The following is a 23,523-nucleotide window of genomic DNA, read 5'->3' on the forward strand; positions in this document are numbered from 1 at the left end:
TGACAGTATCAGCACTATAGTGGCACTGACTTTGACTGTGAGCTGCGTCTGCTGATTCATCAGAGTTTGGCCGGAGGCATTATTGGAGTCAAAGGTGCCAAGATTAAGGAACTGAGGGAGGTGAGCACATTGCTAAAAATAGCACATTCCATAAAGCAAAAATGAAGTTTGTAATCTGGGCAGCTTTACGTCTTTAATCAGCTTTCCTGACATTAAAAAAATTGGTTGTCTCAATTTTAGAACACGCAGACTACCATCAAGCTGTTCCAGGAGTGCTGTCCCCATTCTACTGACCGCGTGGTGTTAGTGGGGGGTAAACCTCAGCGTGTGGTCGAATGCATCAAGGTTATTCTGGAGCTGATTTCTGAGGTGAGAAGAACATCTGAGAAGATCACTGGGTGCTTAACTCTAGCTCTGCTTTTTTGTAGTCAATTTCATGAGAATTCTTATTCGGAGTAGTATCAAGTTTTATGTTGTGTAGGACTGTAACAACTTATCAATAATGAAAATAGTAAAACTGCTGTTTGATTGATATTAATTCGACTGCACAATAAAAAATTTTTTTTTGAAAACCGTTATCTCATTTTGGAACTCTTATAGGTTTGACCATTAATACATTATAGTATTGTTGGAGTATGTTCTGGAAATAAAGATTTGATTTGTCTTATCCGTAGGCTCCCATCAAGGGTCGAGCCCAGCCCTATGACCCAAACTTTTATGATGAAACCTACGACTATGGTGGCTTTACTATGATGTATGAGGAGAGGGGTCGACGGCCTATGGGGGGGTTCCCGATGCGGGGCAGGGGAGGGTTTGATCGCATGCCACCCAGCCGTGGTGGTCGTCCCATGCCCCCCTCCAGACGAGATTATGATGATGTGAGCCCCCGCCGTGGACCACCTCCACCCCCACCAGGAAGAGGAGGACGTGGGGGTAGCAGGGCCAGAAATCTGCCTCTACCCCCACCCCCACCCCCTAGAGGAGGGTAAGTACATTTAAATAACTCCAAATTTATTTCCCCCCCCAAAAACTTCACTTCAAGTTCACAAATGTTACAGTTACCTGCCTTTATAACTTGTGTGCAGCTATTGTTCTATTTGTGATTATCATTAAAAACATATCTGAATATTGTATGTCAGGGAATCAATGCAGACTTCTGATATTTAAGCACCCCTTTTGTTTGCAGAGGTGATCGATTTTCCCACCAGAGCTATCACAGCAATATGGACGACAGACCAAAGTAAGTCAATTGAGAAGTGGTAGATATAAATCCCCTAAGGTCTATGCATTGCAAGGGCTGGAGAGGATCTGATGGGATTTGTTTTTGTGGTCAGACAATTTTTCATGTGGAGGGGGGTTTATGTATTTGAGGAGTTTTAGAACTGTGACAGTCTAAATTTAATCAACCTTCTCTTATTGTAAGTAGTGACCGAAGGGGGCGACCTGGAGACCGCTATGAGAGCATGGTGAGTACATATTATCATTAGCGCACATGTCAATTTGTAATTTTGCCAGACATCATGCGATTTCTCAGATGGTTATCTCTGGTTGCAAAGAATAAAGATTTTTATTATTAATGGGTACCTTTATAATAATCTCAGCGGAACAGCTTGTTCTTTCTCTCTGAAGTGATAGTGTAATAGCTGCATATGTGAAGCTCTTATGCCTGCACACTGGTTTGGTCTGCTGTTGCGTAGCAACAGATTTTTGAATCACTTGTTGCCTTGGTTACCAAGGAGCAGATAAATACGTAGGTGAAAGCCGTCACACTTGCCAATGAACTTTGGGCAACATTGCTCTGAGTGAGCTTTCTAGTGCCTGTAAAGAGAAGCACATATATTTTTCAAATGTATTGTTTGGGGAAATCTGATTGGATGACATCCAATTAGGGCTGGGCGATATATCGTCCAAATGTTATGCTCCGCTTCCTCAATGAATTACAGTTAAATACCTCAACATCTTCTAGTGCAGAAACTACGAATATGGAACACAGGAGAAGAACACAAGGTGGCTCATTTCGGAAGGCCACGTCCTTGTGTCCTCCGGAGGTCTCATCCTCGAAAGGATCCGGTATACAGAGGATCATCAATTTAGAATTAAGAGATGTCTTTCATAGGACATACTGGCAGAAAAGGAAACGGGAAGTACCACGTTGTACTCGCACACCTGTCTAAGTTGGTTACTTTCTACCCTTAACAATGCCAAAAGAGTTAAACAAATGTACGCTTTTTTGCTGTACTGTTCTAAAACATTTAAAAATCACTAAACACTTTTTACTACATATGCCTGCTAAAATAAAAAAAGAACGTGACAAGTTGTAAACATTTTAACACCACATATTTGATTGATTGTGTTATTCAAATAAGACGTTGGCCGATGCAAAGAATTGTGGGTTATCTCTAGCGATGAAGGATACACCTCATGTGTCCACCAAATTCATGTGAAAGTAGGTTGCATTAGAAGGGTGTATACTGTGTGTCCTACCTGCTTTTATGAAACAAGACGGCCTCTGACGTATGAGGCTTCAAATGAGACCTCTGGAGGACGCAGCCTTCTGAAACGAGACCTGTTACACAGTTCCAGGAAATTACAATAGTGATAATCTTTCGCTGTCCTTCAAACTTTTCAGGTATTTACATGATGATAAAGTATAATTATAATAATGATGTTTGACTATGTCAATCTTGTAGTGATTTTAGATCGAGCAGTACTTCCATTTATTTTATATTCTGATATGTATGAAACATAGAAGGCCTGTTAACTGAGAAAATGTGTTGTAGTCTCTGGTGCTAAAACTAAGTCCCAGTGATCTATTTACAAACTACTGACAACTGAAATGAATCTATTTAGTTGGTTTAAAAAATGCACATAAAAAGGTTAAATGGAAACGGAAGATAATCTTGACAAGAATTTATCCTGAGTTTGCATGCCTTTGTTCAAATGCTGGTTAAGGTGATGGAAAATAGGCAATATTAAGCATTTAATCATCAATTAACTTGAACTTCAAGATGGGTGGGCCCCCCTAAGGTAATGGTAGGGGAAACATTGCTAAAAGGAGTTTATATTCAACACACATGACAATACTTTTCAAGAGAATACATGATGAAATACACATTGGAAATGAAAGAAACCCGATTCCACCATTTCTAAATTACCTGTTTATACTGGTTCTGAAATTAGTTTTTGTTTTACTTGTTATTTTTGGTATAAATCTTTTCTTGTGTGTGAAATCACACATACCATCGAGTATAAAGCATAACAAGATCGTGCAACATACTGATGATTCATAGAGCACAACTTTAATGCGCACAGCATTAATGACATGTACGGACTGCGTGCCTTTTATCTTGCGTGCAAAGTTGAAATGTATAAATTGGATAATGAGAAATTATGTGTAGATGTTGTTTCATTAATAAATGACTAAAAAGCGCAGAAAAAAATGGTAAAAAATTGCCACCTGCAATTACGAGTACTGAATTTATGTGTGTATAATGTGGAATTAAACCGTCTTTGTGTCCTCAGTGCCATCACAAGCCCCTAGTGGCAACTTCTAAGCACTTTAGAGATGATGTTAAATAATTTGGGGAGTAATTGCTGACCTCATTTGCAAATCGCCTTGATATAAAGCCTCTGTTAATTGACTAAATGTTAAGAGTGATTTTTGGCTTTAAAGGGATAGTTCACCCAAAAGTGAAAATTATGTCATTTACTCACCCTCAGGTTGTTCCAAACCTGTATACATTTCTTTGTTCCGATGAACACCGAGAAAGATATTTGGATGAATTTTCAGTTCTGGGTCATCATCCACGACCATAGTTGGAATAAAAATATTGTATCTTTTGTGTTTTCTTGAACACATAATGAGATATGAAGAATTTAGTATAACAAAAAGTTCTGGGGCACCTTTGACTACCATTAGATTTTTCCTACTATGGTAGTCAAATTACTAACATTCTTCCAAATATCATTCTCTGTGTTTATCAGAAGTAAGTAATTTATACAGGCATAACATTACACCAGGTTGAGTAAATGATGACAGAATTTTCATTTTTGGGTCAACTATCCCTTTAAGACATTCACTTTGAAACTTGCCTTTATACTTGAGTGCTGAGAATTCATGAAATTTACTCCTGCTTCCAAACTTAAGACTAAAATAGCACTTTGAGAAGCTTGATTTTGGGCATAAATGTAATAAATATATTAAAGCAAAAATATGTTTGTGTATTAGAAACAGGAATACATTTTACTTTAAAAGCTTATAGCAGTAGCACCGTGTGTAGAATGTTTTGAGTATACACTTTTGACATGTTGTCTTTCTCTTTCCCCCATCATTGGACACAGAGTGGAGGTGGATATGGTGAGTGTTCTATAGACACACACACACACACACACACACACACACTCAAACTGACCACCATGCTTCTCTCAATAGCTTAGTGTTTCCTGCTTTTCTCCGTCTATGTCCTGTTCTGACATAGCTCTAATGTCTTGATCACTTTTCCTTTTTCTTTTCTTGTTTTATCTAAAGACAATAATTCTTCCTGGGAGCCCTTCCAATCTGGTATGTCAGGTCTGTGATTCTGGAATGTGAATTATGTCTAATTGTTAGAAAGTATCAAGAAGAGATGTACATGTATACCTTGGGAATTCACAATAAAAAAAATTTGTTTCATCAGGTGGTCGAGGTTCTTACAGCGACATAGGTGGTCCTGTCATCACAACACAAGTGACCATCCCCAAAGACGTAAGTGCACAAAATATCTGATTGAAGAGATGGACCGAAATATATTTTAGTGGCATTCGGAATGAAGCCTGCCAGACTATGATTACATTATTGTGTATACGTGTAAACAGACAAGGCAAACATCTTTACTCCCGTTTTCATTGTTGTGAATATTTGCATACCCCAGGGCATGGCACATATGATAAATTTAGATTAAGTAGGTGTGTTACTTCCACTGTTCCACTATATTTACGTCAAAGGCAAATCACCTTCTTTGATTTTAATTTATGGTTCTTCGGCATGAAAAAAAACAGAACATAGCAACATTATGTCAGTCTTTTGCAACTGGCTTGGTTGTCACTGTCATTGGGCCCTTGCTGCCAGTGAGTTATGTTGACAGCTCGAGGATATTTCTCTGTGTTGTTGTTATAAATCTGCATCAGTATTGGTGCGTCTGCATCAGTATTAGTACTTCACTAGCACTGGTCAAAATGTAATACGTAGGAAAATGTGGCATTCACTGCTAATTTTCTTTTTTTTAAGATTTATTTTTGGGGCGGTTTGCCTTTATTCGGACAGCTTTTTCGTAGAGAGGACAGGAAGTGAAGTGGGCGAGAGAGAGGGGGTGGGATCGGGAAAGGACCCTAGAGCCGGGACTCGAACTCGGGTCACCCAGAGTGCAACAGCGCCATATGTCGGAGCACTTAAACGCAGGGCTTTCGGCTCCGACTGCTATTTTACTACCATTATGTTTAATATGATTTTAAGCTTAATTGAGTTATAACTGTTTTGATTACACAAGGTAAAATGTTATTGCCCTGGGCTGGGTTTTCCGAAACATTATACATTAAGAGCGGTAGAGACGTATTCTTAAGAACGACGTAGTGATACGAAGGTTTTGGGAAACCCAGCCCAGATCTCTTTAAAAATTTGTTAGCATGAAAGATTTTTCCTTGCAGTTCTTTATAATTTTACTAATTATTTGTGCAACCATCAGACAAATTATTGAATATCTAAGAACATTTGATTTAAGGCAACCTAGCCATCATCGGTTTATACTTTATTTCTGTTTTTGGTGTGTAAAGAAATAATTTTGTCAATGACAAAAACCCTCAACCCTGTTCATTAAACCTTGCTCATTTTTAGTTGGCCGGCTCCATCATTGGGAAAGGCGGGCAGAGGATTAAGCAGATCCGTCATGAGTCGGGAGCATCTATCAAAATCGATGAGCCTCTAGAGGGCTCAGAGGACAGAATCATTACCATCACAGGCACACAGGACCAGATTCAGAATGCCCAGTATCTACTACAGAACAGGCAAGTCTATAGAGTCTAGCTAGGGATGCAACAATATAGTCAGGGTGTGTTTAGGTGTGCCATGTTTGGTTCGATTGAAACAAACTCTGGTGGGGTTTATTTCTGTAAGTGCAAACTCGCTAAACATGTGGACCCAGACCACTGAAAAGATGGGTCTCGGTCCACTTTCAAATGAGCTCTGGTGCGGTTTGATTGAAATTTGAATGCAACACGGACCAAAGGCATCGAACCTAACCCAAACAGGAAGTGATAATAATATACAACCCGAAAATCAAGTGATTTTCTTTTTTTAGTAGATCTGTGCTTGCGCATGTAACTGACGACTTCCTGGTGCTGTTTTGACTGCTTTAAACACTTCATGAGGTCTTCGCAAGTTACCTGCTTGCTAAAATGACCCAGGCATACACTGAGCATGTATAACCCATGCAGCACTGTGCAAACAGCATTATTTTGGATGTCCGGTAAGTTCCGTTTTAAAAAATAAATCATAAAAGCTGTCCAATCACGTTGCGACTTTACATGTAAGCTGTTAGGTTCGATATCTTTAGGTTCGCTGTTAAGATGCCAGTCTGAATGCTAAGCGAACTTGTACTACATAATTTTTTTATTGTTTGGTCCGGATCAAAAGAACCAACAAGAAGTTTTAATGCACCCTTTATCCACAGGTCTATACGTACCTAGTTTTTTTTACCCACGGACAGGGCCAGTTCAGAGAGTAATTACACAGAAATTGTTTAAACTCGAAACCGAAAGAATCGCAATTCACATACACGTATTGAGTCGTGTGGGTCGTACAGAACGGTTCAATATAATATTGAGAATTGTTGCATCCCTAATTATAGCCCTCTACCCCAACCCTTCAACATAATCTTGCCACTGTGTCCTTACCAGGTGTGATGCAACAAGTTGTTAGTAGTCTGAGTAATTTTTCTGTCCCTATGAAAACAATATGTCATATCTGATGTTAAGTATACAGCTTTATGGAGTGGGATTTGGCCGGAACTGTTGTGCTTACTTTTCCATCACATTCAATGTACACCACAAGCTCACAGCTGAGTTCAGTATAACATCTTTTGCTTGCACCATTTTAGTTTTTTTAATGCTAAACTGTTCTTCATTAATAGTTATAGAATCTCATTTTTTTTCTGTTATCTTTACAATGCCTGGTTATAACACTTAGTTAAACCCAAAATTAGCCCTGTGTGTTTAAAACTTCTCAGAAATGCTCTTAAGAATAGTCAAAGGCTTTGACTTGTTGTCAACAAATTCTTAGAAGTGTAGAAGAGTAGGTGGCTTTTATAAAGAAGCTTAAAGCAACTTTCAGTAAAGTTTAAGACTCATTCTTAAGTTCTCACTTATGTTGTTGGGCAAGTATGTTAAAAACTGTCTGCCTACACTTCCCCTTATAACAGTGATTGACAATTCGAGCTGTAGGATTTTGTGGGAAATGTAACACTGGTTGACTTCAACCCATATGAAGATAAATATGTAAAGTAACCTGAAATTTTTTTTTCATATAGAGATGCTAAAAGTTAATAATTTCAGTTTCAAATTCGCATATTAAATATTACCAAAATATATGTAAATACCTTTTTTGGTTTGGTTTAACATACTTTAACATAATGAGTTTTACTAGTTGATTAAAAACATTTAAGCTGTGGTTTCAATTCCTTCAAAGCTGCAAATCCTTAAATAGTTTGAACTTTTTTAAATATTATTGTCATTGTCATTCCAAGACATTGTTGCTTTGTAAAGTCCATGGTATCTGACTCTGTACTGCCATCTTTTTACTCTTAACTAGGCTAGCAGACCTCCTAAATCATTTAGAAGCTAAGACCTAGACTTAACACTTATGAACCTTTATGAATCGACTCTAAACTTTCTCTAAAATTACATCATTCTTTACTCTCGAGTGTGTCAGAATTCTGAGTGGCTTTATACATGCGGTCCCTGGTGCTTTAATAGTAATGTTAATCTCAATTCCCTTTTTTCTTAAAATGTGCCTGAAGCTCTTCAGTAGTTCTCCACACTTGCTTCATATACATTTGACTCATGCACTTCTTTTTGCCTGACCTAACATCTTCCAACTTCAGAGGGATGCTTGATTTCCTTTCTTTTTGTGAAATGTGTAAGAACGGGGTTGTTGTATTTGTTCAGTTTGGGACCCAAAATGTAATTTACTGAGGGGCAAATTAGAGGAGAATGGAGTGCAAGCTGGCTTGCTTCTGTGTGGAAGACTTGTGATTTTGTTGTTGTTAGTTAGATGAAGTGACAACAAATCACAGTCTGCCCTACAGCACAGGCCCAGCATCATCTGCCCCACCCTCAAACACATTTCACCCACCCTGACTGGAGAGGCCAGCCTGTTTAACCTACTTTTGACTAACATCTTGAACTTCCATCTTGCCGCATGTTACTGCTGATACAGTAATATGCAGACAACAGACTCTGGCGCAAATGGAGCATAAGCCAGCCTTCTCAACAACTGTATCGTGCTTTGCTGTCTGAGTTCTAACTGTAAAATACAGTTAATGTAAATCTCAGTTTCGGGTTCCTTTATGTAACATGCTTTTCGGATTTGCCCATGCAAATGCAACCGTTCACTCCTACTGCATGGATACGATTACATTCTTTCAATACCTTCCTACATTTTAAAGTCAACATGAAATCAAAATCAACCCTACATGTCTTTTTGAAAGCATAGTGGTTAAACAAACCAAAAGTAAAAATATTTGTATTTGTCATTTTGGTAAAAGTTGTATTACTTTCTCAAGCATAACTTTGTCAAAAAACGATAACAAATGATGACACGTAGCCCATAGTTAATGATACAGCAATGTAAGGCCAGTTAATGTAATTGAGATTAAACAAAAAATATGATTTATAGATTTGAAAAAATATTATTAACATGCATTACAAACAATAATGTGTCCTGTCCTACAGAATAGGGATGGTGCTTTATGTTGACTTGAAAACCTGTTGCATGCTGGTATTAGTATATCTAATATCATAAAAACAACCTCATATTAAATTGTAAATAATGAAATTGCAAAAAAATCTGATTTTTTTAAATAAGATGATGCATTTTGTACTGTATTTGAATACTTTGTTTTTTGTTTCTAAGGTAACAGCAAAACCACCTGTAAAAATGTCCCAGCACAATGACGTCAGGTTTAAAAGTTTGTCTCTGGTCTCAATTGTTTCATTTCCTCTTGCAGTGTGAAGCAGTACTCCGGTCGGTTCTTCTAGAGTGGAGATTGAAGCCAAACTGCCATACCCATGTACTTCAACTTGTTTTCAGAGCCTACATTCCTCTGCTTCTTGGGTAGATGTGCTCCCTGACATTTCTCCTAACAATTTTTTTAAAAGAAACATTTGAGGGAAAAGTTTTCCCCAAAGCAAATGAATCCTCTTATTAATGTTTTCTTTCAGCACACTTTTCCATTATTGATTGTACTGTTTTTGAAAGTCGAGGGAGCCCATTTGTAATGTCCGCTGTTGGCCTTACCAGAGCGCTGCATGCTTAGTCTGTGCAACATGCAGAATGTTATCTTTGTGTTTTTCTTTATTTAGAATGAATTTATCGTCCCGTAATTGTTTTCCACTTACTGATAAGCCTGTTTTGTTTAATGTAAATATTCAGTTCATCTTTAAAAGTTTTAATATCAGAACAATTTAATTTAAAGAAGAAAGCTATTTTGAGGGAAGAATTGGGGTATTGAGGGTGAGAAAATGATTGATTCCCAAGTTTTTTAATTGCTAGTTTTCTCAACCCAATTTTCAGATTGACATAACTTCAGGAGATGGATTGTCTGAGTGTACTCCATCCAAAGTGGGATCCGTTTAATCTTGCTGGCGCTTGTTTTGTATGTCTGTTTGTAAGCATTTTTACCATTTTAGATGGATCTTTCTAGACACCTTTCACTCCACAGTTGGAGGGGAAAATAAAAGCTTCTCAGTAAAAAATTGTGGCTGGTCTCTTCCATGTTCTTGTGTAACGTTTTCTCTGTCCCTCTGGTGTCTTTGTAGAATGTGCTACAAATCTAAAAATAAAGTCTATGCTACCTTTTAGTAAACCATTGTCTGTGACTTCTTGGGTGTGGAGTTTTTATTTTAGTGATGATGCATTTGGAATTCATTTTCATTCTATGAGGCGGTGATACAATTAAGTGGGAATTGTTTGCTGAGAAGTGGATTATGGGTGCTTCTCAATATGCCGCTTTTCTTCTCTGTTCTCCATCCTATGACCCGGCCATTTTATGGACTTCTCAATTCTCTAATTGCACAGGGAAGAGAGAAGAGGCTTTCTACAGTCTTCATATTCATACAGTAATATAGTTCATATTTATGCATAACATCTTTCATATACATTGCACAAATAAGAAAGCGCACAGTGTCTCGTGACAGTTGTAGAGCTGCTGCTTGCACGCCCATTGAGGCTGTGGTAGACACATCTTGGAAGTATGTTTTTAAGTTGATTTCATAAAGCAATAATATAAAGTACGCATGTAACTTTGTTTTTTATATTTTCAAAGTACAATCCGTACAGTCATCCTGAACTGACGGCGCTTTGAAATGATGCTAAAGAGAACGAGGATATGCTATTTCACTTGTTTTACTTCGTCCGTACTCGCATCTTTTCCTTGCTCCCTTCCCTCGCATCCTGAAAGGTTGGAGCTAAGACACGAGGAAAAGACCTAAGATGCACAAATAAGTATTGAGAAGCACACAGTATCTCATGCCATTTGCAGAGCTGGTGCGTGCATGCATGCCCCTTGATGGTGTAGTAGACACAGCTGGGAACACTGGCTGTAGGTGGTCCAGTAATGCATTACTGCCAGGGCCACAAATTCAATTTATGATTCGAGCAGATGCATTCAAATAATGTAATTCCTACATATTCTGTGGTGGTTGTTTTTTTTTCATTTAGAGCTGTGCTTGTAATGAAATAAAGTTCATTAGTGCTACTAAGCCTTTAAATGCAAATCATTGGGTTCTTTTTGTGTAGAAAGTTATTTCGACCAAATCCACTGCTGCTGCTCCTCCTCATCGCGTCACAACATGAAGATGCTGCTGAGTCATTTAAGCGAATCGTTCAAACGATTCATTTCAATATCCAATTTTAAAAGATTCGCTCATTTGACTCATTGCTCAATAGCGTCAAAATAAACAATTATCTATTGTTAATAAATGGTTAACTATTAAAGCACATGGTACTGACTCAAATGTCCTTTTGAGTTTCAACATGAAACCCATCTAAAACGTGTTATTCCCAACAAAGCAGATGAACATGTCGAGCAATTCACGAGTGCTTTACGAATCGGCTCCACCAAATCATTTAAAACGACCGGTTCAAAACATCAATTCGGATATCACTGTGACATAAAGAAGAACAGAGAGTCCAAAACAAGTCTATTCAATCTGGAATTAACATCCACGGGGACCTCCATGGATAAACCTACACAATCGCTACGCGGGTTCTGAACGGCGGTCCAAAGAATGGTGTCGCGTTAGCGTTCACTCCGTATGGAAACGGCATTCCAGGGAACTGTCGGCCATATTCAGTGATACCACGCCCGGAGTGAAGACTTTAACGCGGGGGCAAAATCGTTGATGCAAGTATCCCACTCACGAGTTCCCGGTGAGGGGGCTTTCTTCCAAGAGGATACACTTCCACGTCAAGGAGGAGTAAAGGATATTCAACTCGAAACCTAAAGGATCTGATGCTTTTCTGAGTAACATTAAAACACAGATTAACTGCATTAGTATTACAGCCGCTGTCGCACGTGGTCTGACGTAAAACAATTCAAGAGAATGCCACACAGAAACGCGTGTTCAATGATGACAAGCGCTTTAATGGAGTAATGATGGATTAACGAGCAGCGAGCGAACTTCACTGGTCCTTGTCGTCGGATCTGGAACTGGTTTTACCTCAATGAAAGTTCCTAACTGCAAATAATTTTTCCCTGAGAATCATGACGCTGGATTCCATGATGGCGTGCTGCCTCAGCGAGGAGGCGAAAGAAGCGCGGCGGATCAACGACGAGATTGAGCGGCAGCTCCGACGAGACAAGAAAGACGCGCGGCGCGAGCTCAAACTGCTGCTTCTGGGTACAAGATCCTGCGTTTCTCACGGAATGTCACCAAAATGTCGGCTCCCGTAACTGTGTTATGTCAAACAGTTTGACTTTTATACGTATTCCTGGTTTATGTAGTAATTCATTGCAGTTTGTCGAGTGCACAGTCAAATATAAACGCACAGTGGAAGTGCCGAATAATTCACGCATTAATCCTAATGAAGTAGAGATCAGTGCAGTTTATTTCGTTCACGTGTTCGACAGATGACAACTGTTGCTGGTGTTTGATCGTGCTTGTGTACAAATGAGAGGATTCTTTTCATTTCATTCTTTCATATGATTCGGTAACAGTTTGTTTATTTGCAAAGTATAAGGTCTCCACAAAATGACAATTGTGATAATGATATATTCAAAAAGACCAGGGCTGGGTTTCCCGAAAACGTTCTTAAGAATATAACGATAGCACTCTTACGGTAGGCTATAATTTAAGAATGACGTAGCAATACGGTTTCGGGAAACCCAGCCCTGTTCATTTGAACCGAGTCGTAGAAATGAATCTGACTCGCTTTTCTGCTTTCAGGGACTGGGGAGAGTGGGAAAAGCACCTTCATTAAACAGATGAGAATCATCCATGGCTCGGGGTATTCAGAGGAGGACCGGAGAGGCTTTACCAGGCTGGTCTATCAAAACGTCTTCACATCTATGCAGGCCATGATCAGAGCTATGGATAATCTACAGATCCCCTATAAATATGAACACAATAAGGTACAACCGTTCACCACATCATCAGTCTTACATTCGTACACTACCAGTTTATCAAGAATTGCATTGTTCATAGGAAGGTTGGTGACGTTCTTGCATGCTTGATTCTGGTTTGATCATGTAAAGTCATTAAAGCATCATTGAAGCGTTACACAGTCAACTTTAAAAATGTCTAGACTGATGGAAAAGCGGCATATGATATCAAAGGTGACAGGAAATAGATGTGAGAAATCGGTATCTGTAACATTTCTACATATATCATTCCCCAATGACATCTTGCATTTATAGAGGCCATTCTGTATTTTTGCCATGAAGTAGGTCAACCGCTGGGACGGATACCATGAGAGATGCAATCACTTTAGCTAATCATGTTGCCAGGCTTAATAAAATTACCCCTCCAAGCTATTAAGTTAATTATACAATCTCACTGCCTCACAGAAATGTGCTGTTGTGCTTTTTTATAATTCTAGACAGCCCCGAAGGCAAACCCATTTTTCCAGCGCATCGTCAAAATAATATGTGACATTACAGCCCAGATTAAGCTTTCATTTATTGGGTCGGGTGTAGTGAGATGATAAAATTCCAACAAAGTTAAGTTAAATGGGTCAGTTAAAGGCGGGGTGTCCGATTTCCGAATTACACTTCTTTAGACAAAGTCGGCCTGAGTACCAAACAACCTTGTAACCAATCAGCAGTAAGGGGCACAAGGCGGACATTAGTCGGCCCGAGTGCTGGTAGGGGTGTGTTTGTATTGGTGATTTGAACATCAACATCGGCTGAGATATTAGGGATGCACGATAAAAACTATCGGCCATATCGGTATCGGCCTATAAATGGTCATTTTAATGTTATCGGCTAATAATAGAAGTTAGGCCGATATATTATAGCCGATAAATCTAAAATCATTTCCTATGGTTAAACTTCTTCAGCTGCGCGCTGATCACAGTTAAAGTACAGTACAGTGCATTATCTTTCTGTCGTGATCAAAAATGTTTTAATAATAATATTAAGTAATGATGTAGGTACAGTATGTAGATAACGTATCTATAAATGTGTAAATTATAGGAACACAATCGTAATGTTTGAATCAAACTCCTGTCTGTCTTGAGACCTGTTAGACTAGAAAGAAAGGTTTTCTTTATAGTCATCCACTTTTTGCCTTTTGTTTCAGTCTTAGGGAATTTTAAATTCATATTTAGATACTGTATATAGACCATATATCGGTTCTCGGCTTCCAATGATAAATAATTATCGCTTATCGACCAAACATGTACATATCGATGCATCCCTAAATAGGATGTGACTTCACGGTGGGTTTTGTTTTTTTAAATACTTTTTCTTCTCACAGACCAACGCAAACATCGTCAGAGTAGTGGATGTCGAGAAAGTTTACATGCTTGTCTGCCCTTACATTGATGCTATCCAGAGTTTATGGAATGACCCAGGAATCCATGAGTGCTATGACCGGAGGAGAGAGTACCAGCTCTCAGATTCCACAAAATAGTAAGTCTACAAATACGATCTCTGCGGTGTTATTATCCAAGCCAAAATGTTTGACCTCGTTCCCCTTGTTCGTCCACAGCTATCTAAACTCACTGGATCGCATCGCTGATCACTCCTACGTTCCCACCCAGCAAGACGTGCTCAGGGTCAGAGTGCCCACAACGGGCATCATTGAATACCCCTTTGACCTACAGAGTGTCATATTCAGGTAACTTTGTTACCTGCTGTGGTTTGTTGTCGTTCATGTCTCACAGCACTTATGGAAGGACGTAATGTAATTCAGTCCAGTGCTCACATGCTTTTATGTTCTCAGATTGTAAGTGTATGATTTTAACCACGTGACCTTTCCATCTCCATTAGGATGGTGGACGTAGGTGGCCAACGGTCAGAAAGGCGTAAGTGGATTCACTGCTTCGAAAACGTCACCTCCATCACGTTCCTGGTTGCACTCAGTGAATATGACCAGGTTCTGGTAGAGTCTGACAATGAGGTAAATGAATTACCAGCAGAGGGAGCCAAAATGCAGTTTATTACATGGACTGGTGGTTTGTTTGATGGTTTGTCATCATCTAACACTAAAACCATGAAACTTTAAATGGACCCTCATGACAATGACATAATTTCATGCTTGTTAATGCAACGGGAAGGTTCAAGTTTGCATATCACAGGAAGTTGATATTTACAAAAAATAAAAAACATTTTACCTCGAAAAAACAGATTGGAAAATTAAAAAGTAATGGTTTACATGGGTATGCTCCCAATTTTGGAAATACGTATTTATTAATGGAAACCCATTAACACACACAATGCTGTGTGTGAATACTGTGTAGTTATATAATCAGTAAGCCACATTTGTTTTAATTTTGAACACTTTTTAGGGAGGTTTGAATGGAAGCACATTAAATGGTTTTGTGAAATTGTAAGAAGGTTGTTAACATTCGGTTACTATTGATTGCGGGCCTTAAATAACCACTGAATGTTTGCCCCACAGAATCGAATGGAAGAAAGCAAGGCATTGTTTAGGACGATAATAACATACCCCTGGTTCCAGAATTCATCAGTTATTCTTTTTTTGAACAAGAAAGACATTTTAAAGGAGAAAATAATGTTCTCACATCTTGTAGATTACTTTCCTGAATTTGACGGTAAGTAAACATAGTGTGATCTTTTGTACTATAACAGAGGCTCTTTTGTAATGGTTTCACAACATTTCAAAATCTTAAATTATTGTTGGTCAGTTTGCCAGAACACTTTACCGAGACTCATCTCATTTATCCTCTTTAAGGACCCCAGAGAGACACTCAAGCCGCCAGGGAATTTATCCTGAAGATGTTTGTCGACCTGAATCCAGACATGGACAAAATCATTTATTCTCACTTTACGTGCGCTACTGACACAGAAAACATCCGTTTCGTGTTTGCAGCTGTCAAAGACACCATATTGCAGCACATACTGAAGGAATACAATCTAGTCTGAAAAACAGCTGTTAGCAGTTTTGGTATTGTCCTGCATTTAATGGACAGTTCAGACAGATTGAGTCTGACTTCATTGTATAAGCAGGCCATTGATTCTGTTGGATGCTTATGTTATTTACAAATGAACTGTATGAGGAAACATAAGCTGCTTACTACGTAACTATTTATTTGCACCTTGAAGCTTGTTCACAAGGTCTTTGAATGTTAATCCATTTTAATCGAAAATATTGTGTTATTAAACCTTTTTTTGCACTTATTAACATCATGGATTAAGCAAATTTTCCCTCTAGATCTTTAGTTCTGTATTAGATTATTTTTATTGTTACTGTAAGAATATTATGTAGGTTCCTCTTTCTTGGGCACTTTTAACAATTCACGTCAGCTCATTATACAGAAAAGAAACGTACTTGTGGTATTTTATTGTGGTATTCTTTATTCAGAGTAAACCGTGTAAGGTGCTTTTCTGCCTTGCAAAGCACTTGCTTTTATTAAGAAATGCTAGATTTCAACAGTTACATTAAATCTTAGTGCCAAAGTTTCCTTCTGGTGAGTTTATCTTATGTATTAACTAATAATAATGCCACAGGCATTACGTTGCCCTGGTTTGTTTGGGAAATGAGATTGTCTTTTCTTTGTCGGTGCTGCACCTATACTATTTGTTTTGTTTCTTTCATTTTTTTGTTCTTCTAAACAGGATGATGTGTCAAAAGAGAAAGTTGCAGTGAGTTTACGTTTTTTCTTTTTGTAATAAATTACCTAATGATACTCTTGCTGGTATTGTGAAAGTGTGGTGAGTGTGGTGTAACAAAGCTTTGGTCAATATGTACAGTTTTTTTCAAACATTCAGTGTGTAGTTGCAATACAAATTTAAATAATGCATTAGCCTCCAAATGTCAATTATCTTAAAAATTCAGTAAATCTGTCACAGAGACATCCAGAGTTCTTCAAATAACTCCAAAATAATGAGAAGTCCATTCCAATCTTTTACCTCTCAAGATGGCCACTGCCATGCCTGCTGATGTCAGGTGATAGTTAACAGTTTGGGAAAACTTAATGTCCTCTGAGTTAGTGTTCAGGTGGCGAGTTTGAGACACAACAGTTTAACTGTAGGAACATACACTCACCTAAAGGATTATTAGGAACACCTGTTCAATTTCTCATTAATGCAATTATCTAATCAACCAATCACATGGCAGTTGCTTCAATGCATTTAGGGGTGTGGTCCTGGTCAAGACAATCTCCTGAACTCCAAACTGAATGTTAGAATGGGAAATAAAGAAATGTGATTTAAGCAATTTTGAGTGTGGCATGGTTGTTGGTGCCAGACGGACCGGTCTGAGTATTTCGCAATCTGCTCTGTTACTGGGATTTTCACGCACAACCATTTCTAGGGTTTACAAAGAATGATGTGAAAAGGGAAAAACATCCAGTATGCGGCTGTCCTGTGGGCGAAAATGCCTTGTTGATGCTAGAGGTCAGAGGAGAATGGGCCGACCTGGGGCGGATGGTCTACAACAGCAGAAGACCCCACCGGGTACCACTCATCTCCACTACAAATAGGTAAAAGAGGTTACAATTTGCACGAGCTCACCAAAATTGGACAGTTGAAGACTGGAAAAATGTTGTCTGGCCTGATGAGTCTCGATTTTTGTTGAGACATTCAGATGGTAGTAAGAATTTGAATTGATTTTGAATCCATCATGAATTGTTAAATCTCCTGTCACTGATACCTCAAGGTAAATAAAGAGCTTTAAAAACCAAGTATTTGTTCACATGTTTTGTGGAAGGGCTAACAAGGGGTCACAGAGACACTTTTTTTAAATAATTAAAAATGATTAAAAACTGGTACCCAGCATACTTTTTAGGCCTGGGGTAAGGGGGCAAAAAATGGCATCGACATGTATTTTATAATATACACTTCTAAATATTATTGGGCTACAGTTTCAGTTTAGTATTTATTTTACGTTATTTATGTATGTTTCAATTATGAAGCAAAATTATTAAGCATAGATTTTCTGGATTGAAGCATGACGAATCTCTGCTTTGTGTATTATATATGGTTTCAGTGGCATCAACCTAAACAAACGTTATGTGTCCCAAACTTAACTTCAGGTAAATCTTTGCAAAGACTAAATAACTGTTGAGTAGTTTTAAATTAATTGAATACAATTAATATAAAATAAAAGATTAAGTAAGGGCTAATGTACAGGCAGCCGGTTGTTATTGCAGAAATAAGCCCTGACATTATGATCAGTACCCCAATGGGTTTTTTATAACAGCCAGCTGCTTGTACATTATCCCGCCTATTACACGGCTACTTGCCACATGAGAAAAAACTGGACGTGACAGGTGAATTCGAAATATTTTATTAGCTCATTTTTACCCAATGCTGGACGTGCTGCGAGGAAAAGCTGTTTACTTTAGGTAAGAAACAACGTTCAAATGTGTGGAACAGGCAATTTGGTTTAGTCATTTTCAAATATGTCATATATGTTATTAAAAGACATATTGGTATTTAATATGTCAAAAAAACGATCTGCTGCATCCGGGTTACCGTGTGTTATTTGTTTTGAGCGGTTGTTATCTGGGAGTAACGAACCTGCAAATGACTGGCCAATCAGAGTCAAGCATTCCAATGAGCCGTGTAATAATGTGAATTATTATATATATATAAAATAAATGTTTATTTTATTACCAAACACAAGACATTTACTTCAGGGCAGTGCGCGCGGCCAATCAAACTGTCTATACTAATGCTTGTGTGGTTTTGTGAGTAGAGTTAACTAGAGATGTGTTAGGGGGTGTAAACTCTTTAATTTAGCAAACTTTGTCAAGAGACTGCATATCTTGAAACTGTGAATTCCCAATGTTTATTGGCTAAAATATTTATTTTTGGCAAATTATAGTCCTCATCACCAGTCTTGTTGGCAAAAGATGAAAAATGTTTAAATAGTGTTTTTTGAGGGAAGGCAGCATTGGGAGAAGTAACTGGATGGTAATGCAATGGTCTTAAACCAGCAGTGATGATAACCAGTGAATTTAAAGGGACATTTCACCCAAACATGAACATTCTGTCTGGATTTACTCACCCTCAAATTGTTCCAAACACACAAACACACACAAGGAAAAACACAAGACCAGGGAAATCAGGGGACATGAACAGTTTGAGCATGGGGTGTATGTAAATGGATATAAAGGTAAGCAAATCCTTACTCAAATGAGACTGTAAAACTCCCCTCCCCATCCATTGAAAAAGGAAAAATACCTGCATGTGATATTTAGCTGCTTTGGCATGTTCCCATAGGCATTGCTGTTCACCATCATTTTATAGTGCTGTTAAGTTTTTTGATGAATTTATTCAATAGTGAGTTCTGGAGTTTAGGGCTCTCCGGGTTGTGTGGGCGCTGCATGTCAGGAGATGACAGAGAAAGTTTCAGAATTCATCAAGAAATTGAAAGGCAGCTTAAACTGGACAAGACAAATTCCTCCATGCAGCTTAAACTCTTACTTTTAGGTAAGTTGATGGTTCATATTTTATTTGTTTGATTTTATTACTATGAACACTCGTATGCACATTCTGCATCAATTTGAGGTTTTTATAGTGTCAGAGTTTATTACATAAAGCTAATAACTGACATTTCATTTAATAATTAATCTAATTGAAATCATACAATTCATTTTTATATCTTATCAGAATTATTCTATGATTCATACAAATGTTTTTACATTTTTTTTTAATAATGTAAATGATGTATATCCGGTGTGACAGTTGCAGGTCACATGCAAATACATGCAAAATATCTCCGTGGACAGACATTCCGTGTCATAAAAGTACAGCATTACTGAATTCTTGGTGAAACTAGAATGCAAAGTGACCATAATAGAGTAGGCTATTCATTAAAAGCATGTAAACAGGAAAACTACACTCCCATCACAAGATAGTCACACTACATTTTGCAATGTTGTTTGAAGGTGCACATACTCATAGATTTATAATGGGACTGGCCGGGCCAGTGCCCAAGGGCCCTTGATAACCAGGAAACTTTAAGGCTGAGCGTCCCAGGGTGGTATCAACAAATATTTATAGATTTTTATATACATAAATGTCCTAGCCTGTACAAGATTTTACAATTATTTTTTATGTAAGATATATGTACAATTATTTTTGCAATGACTGTCACTGTATGTACAAGGACATATAAAAAGTAATAATCCAACCCTGCTCTTACTACTGTACATATAGCCACTGAAAAAAGCACACATTCTGTTTTGACTTTTTAGCATTTCTACTGCAATTGTGGCAGTTTCAAGTGTCTGTTGAATTTCTATATAACAAACCTCAGAAATCAAATAAATTCACCCAAAAGCAATATGAAAGACACATTAAATGTGTGAAAAAATCTGGTTTATCTCATTCATTTTTGACCTGATCTTAAAATGCCAGTTAAACATTATTATCACGTTGTTTAAACACTGAATATTAATTTGTTTTATTCAGTATTCAACTATTTTTTTTATTTTGACCAATTTGTTTAGTTTTCATTGAAATAAGTCAATGCAAATAATGAACAATATTTTTGGAATTTTGGAAGGAGGAAAAAACATTTTCAAGAATGAAACATAAATAATAATTTTCCAAAATCACATCCTTTACATGTGGGTCAAAAGTGTCCAATACTATATGCTCAAACGAGTATACCTGTGAATAGCAAAACATTTCTACATTTATTTTAATTGCTTATTTATATGTTAAATTATACAAAAACACACATTGATCACCTCGATTAGACCGGATGCGAGTGGTCCCACAAATGGCTAGAACCCAGAAACCTGTTCCCCAATAGATGCGGTACGATGCAAGGTGGCAAACGCCTTGTTCCTAATAGGCTCTCTTGTCATTTTTTTGTGTAATGTCAGGGTGTAACTGTTTAACTGTGAATTTATACCAAAACAGATATTATTCATCAGACCCAATATACTAAGCTAGCTCAACTAAGGGGCAACTATGTATTCTGGTAGGGCAGATATAAAATCATAGTTCATTGCATGCATAATTGTTAAATATTTCTGTGATTAAACTGACAGATCTTTATTTTTGATAGATCATACAAACATGTATTGATAAAGTATTTAATAATCAGCATTTCATTTTTAATTAATTAATTTGTCAGCCAAGACAAATTTGGTGGGGCAATGCCACCCTATATCCCCCCAGACTGGAGGTCTATAAAACTGCTACTTCTTTCACAAATGAAATGTCATGGCCCCTATGTCTCTGTCAAGCACTTTCTTTAGGGAAATATGCTCCAATTTTATTCCACAGGGGAAAAATGCAAAAAAAACATTTCCTCACCCTCTTGTCATTTACCCCATATAATTTCAAATTTCTGGAGAGCAAAGCAAAACAAAACAAGACATTCTAAAGAACATTGACTACTAAGTAACACTGCTCCCCTTTGACCTCATTTCTACGGATTTCTCAAAGTATCTTCTTTTGTGGTGAACAGAAATGACTGCTTTTGAAAGACATGTGCATAAACGATGACAGAATTTCAACTTTTGTTGTGAATTGTTGTGGGAGGACTATTCCTTACTATTGCTGGAAACTTTGATAATCATAAGCCTTCACAGCTAAAACTTTCCACAGGCACAGGTGAAAGTGGCAAGAGCACCTTCATCAAGCAGATGAGAATCATACATGGCAAAGGCTACACAGAGGAGGACAGAAAGGTCTATAGCACCCTGGTGTTCCAGAATGTCTTTGTTGCCATTCAGACCCTGATCCAAGCCATGGAGAACCTGAAGATCCCTTTTGCTGATGCCAAAAATTCAGTAAGCAGAAAACATTCTTCATTCGCTTTTTGGTTGTAAAAAGGCCAGCTTAGACTTGCATTTCAAGTCTAAGTTGGTTTATGCTTGGTAGTGCTTTTTGTAGTGCTTGTCATTTTCATTATTATTACTCTACTGCAATTGTGTGTGTGTTTGCATGTGTGCAGACGTATGCTGCAATGCTTACAGCGGTAACAGCAGGTACGGTACACTCAATAAGTTCTGAATATGCCGAAGCCATTAAGAGTGTTTGGAGAGACGGTGGCCTGCAGAAATGCTATGAACGCCGGAGAGAGTTCCAACTTTCAGACTCTTCCAAATAGTGAGTGCAATGAATATATACTTAGACATGTATTCACATATACAGTATACTTATTTTTAAACTTATGTCTATTTTTGTTTAGTTACCTAGATGACATTGATAGAATCTCTGCAGAATTGTACTTACCCAGCTTGCAGGATATCCTGCGAGTCCGAATTCCCACCACAGGCATCATCGAGTACATCTTTGACCTCCAGACGGTCATATTCAGGTGATTTGTATTGGGTTTTTGAGGATGTAAGTAAGTTATTGATCTATTCTGGTTGGTAAACCACTCCTGTTGCTGCAGAATGGTTGATGTCGGAGGCCAAAAGTCAGAGAGACGCAAGTGGATCCATTGTTTTGAAAATGTTACTTCCATTATCTTCCTGGTGGCTCTGAGCGAGTACGATCAGGTCTTATATGAGTGCGACCAAGAGGTTAGCATCCTTACATCAAAGCAGATTCATATGATTGTAAAATACAGTATTTACAATAATGAACTCTGTTTTACCACCACAGAACCGTATGGAAGAGAGTAAGGCGCTATTCAAGACCATCATCTCCTACCCCTGGTTCCAGAAGTCTTCGATTATTCTTTTCCTCAATAAGACAGACATCCTGAAGGAGAAGATCTCAACTTCCCACCTTGCAGACTATTTTCCAGAATATACAGGTAGGAAAACCAAAACACCTTTGCACTAAATACAGCAACAGATTATATTGAGAAGCATAGCAGTCTGATGTCCATGAACTTAATATCAAATGAGGGAATTAAATGATCATTTCACAGAATTACATTATAACGCTACATATGATATACAAGTTGTCTGTTCTCTCTGTAGGCCCTGAAAATGACGCAGATGCTGCAATGAAGTTCATTTTGTCCATGTATGAGCTACAGAACTCAGACATAGAAAAACCCATCTATGCACATTTTACTTGCGCAACCGACACAGAGAACATCCAACGTGTTTTCAAATCAGTGAAGCACGCCATTCTGCAACTCAACCTTAAGGAGTTTTACATAAATTAGTCAACAAAGATTTCCTTTTGTTCCTTTCTGATTTGATAAAAATCTTACATTTGCAGAGGAGCCACTTCTGAACCGATATCAATATTTTGTGATCAATAATTATGGCTAAATTGCAGTCTGTGAATTTAGCATGTAAGTCTACAATCAACATTTTTTTATTACTTTTTTATTTTGTTTTATCTTCCGGAACATTGCACAGGGAGACACAAGATACCCACATAATATACTCTCAAAAATCAAGGCTTTTATTTAGGGACAAACCGATTTTACAGATTGTTGCTATAAAATTAATAAACTATTAAGATTATTGGTTTTTTATCAATTAGGAAGCTGTAGTGCTTCAAAGAACCCAGAAATCCTACAAACTATACATTGCATTTTTTCTATGATAATAAAAATCACATTTCCTAAAAACCCTAAAACTAACTCAAGAATGTCATGTAATGAAAGACTTCTTAGCTGTATGTGAGGTTATAAGGGTTTTGTTTTTATTTTGGTGTC

General features: G+C 37.8%; 3 protein-coding genes across 13 annotated transcripts in view; all 3 read left to right on the top strand.

The window, feature by feature from the left end:
- The window catches only part of hnrpkl (heterogeneous nuclear ribonucleoprotein K, like), an 18,088-nt gene extending 7,976 nt beyond the window's left edge, over positions 1-10,112 (top strand). For 2 of the 11 annotated variants that reach the window (XM_079481511.1, XM_079481508.1), the window contains exons 7-16: positions 7-120; positions 241-369; positions 675-985; positions 1,187-1,240; positions 1,424-1,466; positions 4,342-4,357; positions 4,529-4,570; positions 4,677-4,744; positions 5,870-6,039; positions 9,258-10,112. In XM_079481511.1, coding sequence (XP_079337637.1) covers positions 7-120; positions 241-369; positions 675-985; positions 1,187-1,240; positions 1,424-1,466; positions 4,342-4,357; positions 4,529-4,570; positions 4,677-4,744; positions 5,870-6,039; positions 9,258-9,288 — 978 coding nt within the window. In that variant the 3' untranslated portion in view covers positions 9,289-10,112. Of the gene's footprint in view, positions 1-6; positions 121-240; positions 370-674; positions 986-1,186; positions 1,241-1,423; positions 1,467-1,966; positions 3,417-4,341; positions 4,358-4,528; positions 4,571-4,676; positions 4,745-5,869; positions 6,040-9,257 lie in introns of those variants that run through there. The other 9 variants (XM_079481513.1, XM_079481512.1, XM_079481514.1 and 6 more) reach the window with 9 other exon arrangements.
- A 1,109-nt stretch (positions 10,113-11,221) lies between these two features.
- LOC306904471 (guanine nucleotide-binding protein G(q) subunit alpha-like) lies at positions 11,222-16,870 on the top strand. The gene is made up of 7 exons (XM_079474404.1): positions 11,222-12,150; positions 12,697-12,881; positions 14,227-14,381; positions 14,461-14,589; positions 14,742-14,871; positions 15,373-15,526; positions 15,667-16,870. Exons 1-7 carry the CDS (start codon positions 12,015-12,017, stop codon positions 15,855-15,857), a joined length of 1,080 nt encoding a protein of 359 aa, XP_079330530.1. The 5' UTR covers positions 11,222-12,014; the 3' UTR covers positions 15,858-16,870.
- Positions 16,853-23,022, top strand: LOC306890574 (guanine nucleotide-binding protein subunit alpha-14-like; the record flags this gene model as incomplete). The annotated part of the gene is made up of 8 exons (XM_079450400.1): positions 16,853-16,881; positions 19,222-19,370; positions 21,504-21,688; positions 21,853-22,007; positions 22,090-22,218; positions 22,297-22,426; positions 22,509-22,662; positions 22,832-23,022. 8 exons carry the CDS (start codon positions 16,853-16,855, stop codon positions 23,020-23,022), a joined length of 1,122 nt encoding a protein of 373 aa, XP_079306526.1.
- Positions 23,023-23,523: the final 501 nt, after the last annotated feature.

This window comes from Barbatula barbatula (assembly GCF_947034865.1).
Source record: "Barbatula barbatula genome assembly, chromosome: 2".
Classification (NCBI taxonomy): Eukaryota; Metazoa; Chordata; class Actinopteri; order Cypriniformes; family Nemacheilidae; genus Barbatula; species Barbatula barbatula.

Bases quoted from the DNA above. Each gene is read 5' to 3' on its own strand.
- LOC306904471 (XM_079474404.1), top strand. From the start codon at position 12,015: ATGACGCTGGATTCCATGATGGCGTGCTGCCTCAGCGAGGAGGCGAAA. The intron at 12,882-14,226 runs GTACAACCGTTC...TTCTTCTCACAG, and splicing joins ATAAATATGAACACAATAAG to ACCAACGCAAACATCGTCAG. The intron at 15,527-15,666 runs GTAAGTAAACAT...ATCCTCTTTAAG, and splicing joins TTACTTTCCTGAATTTGACG to GACCCCAGAGAGACACTCAA.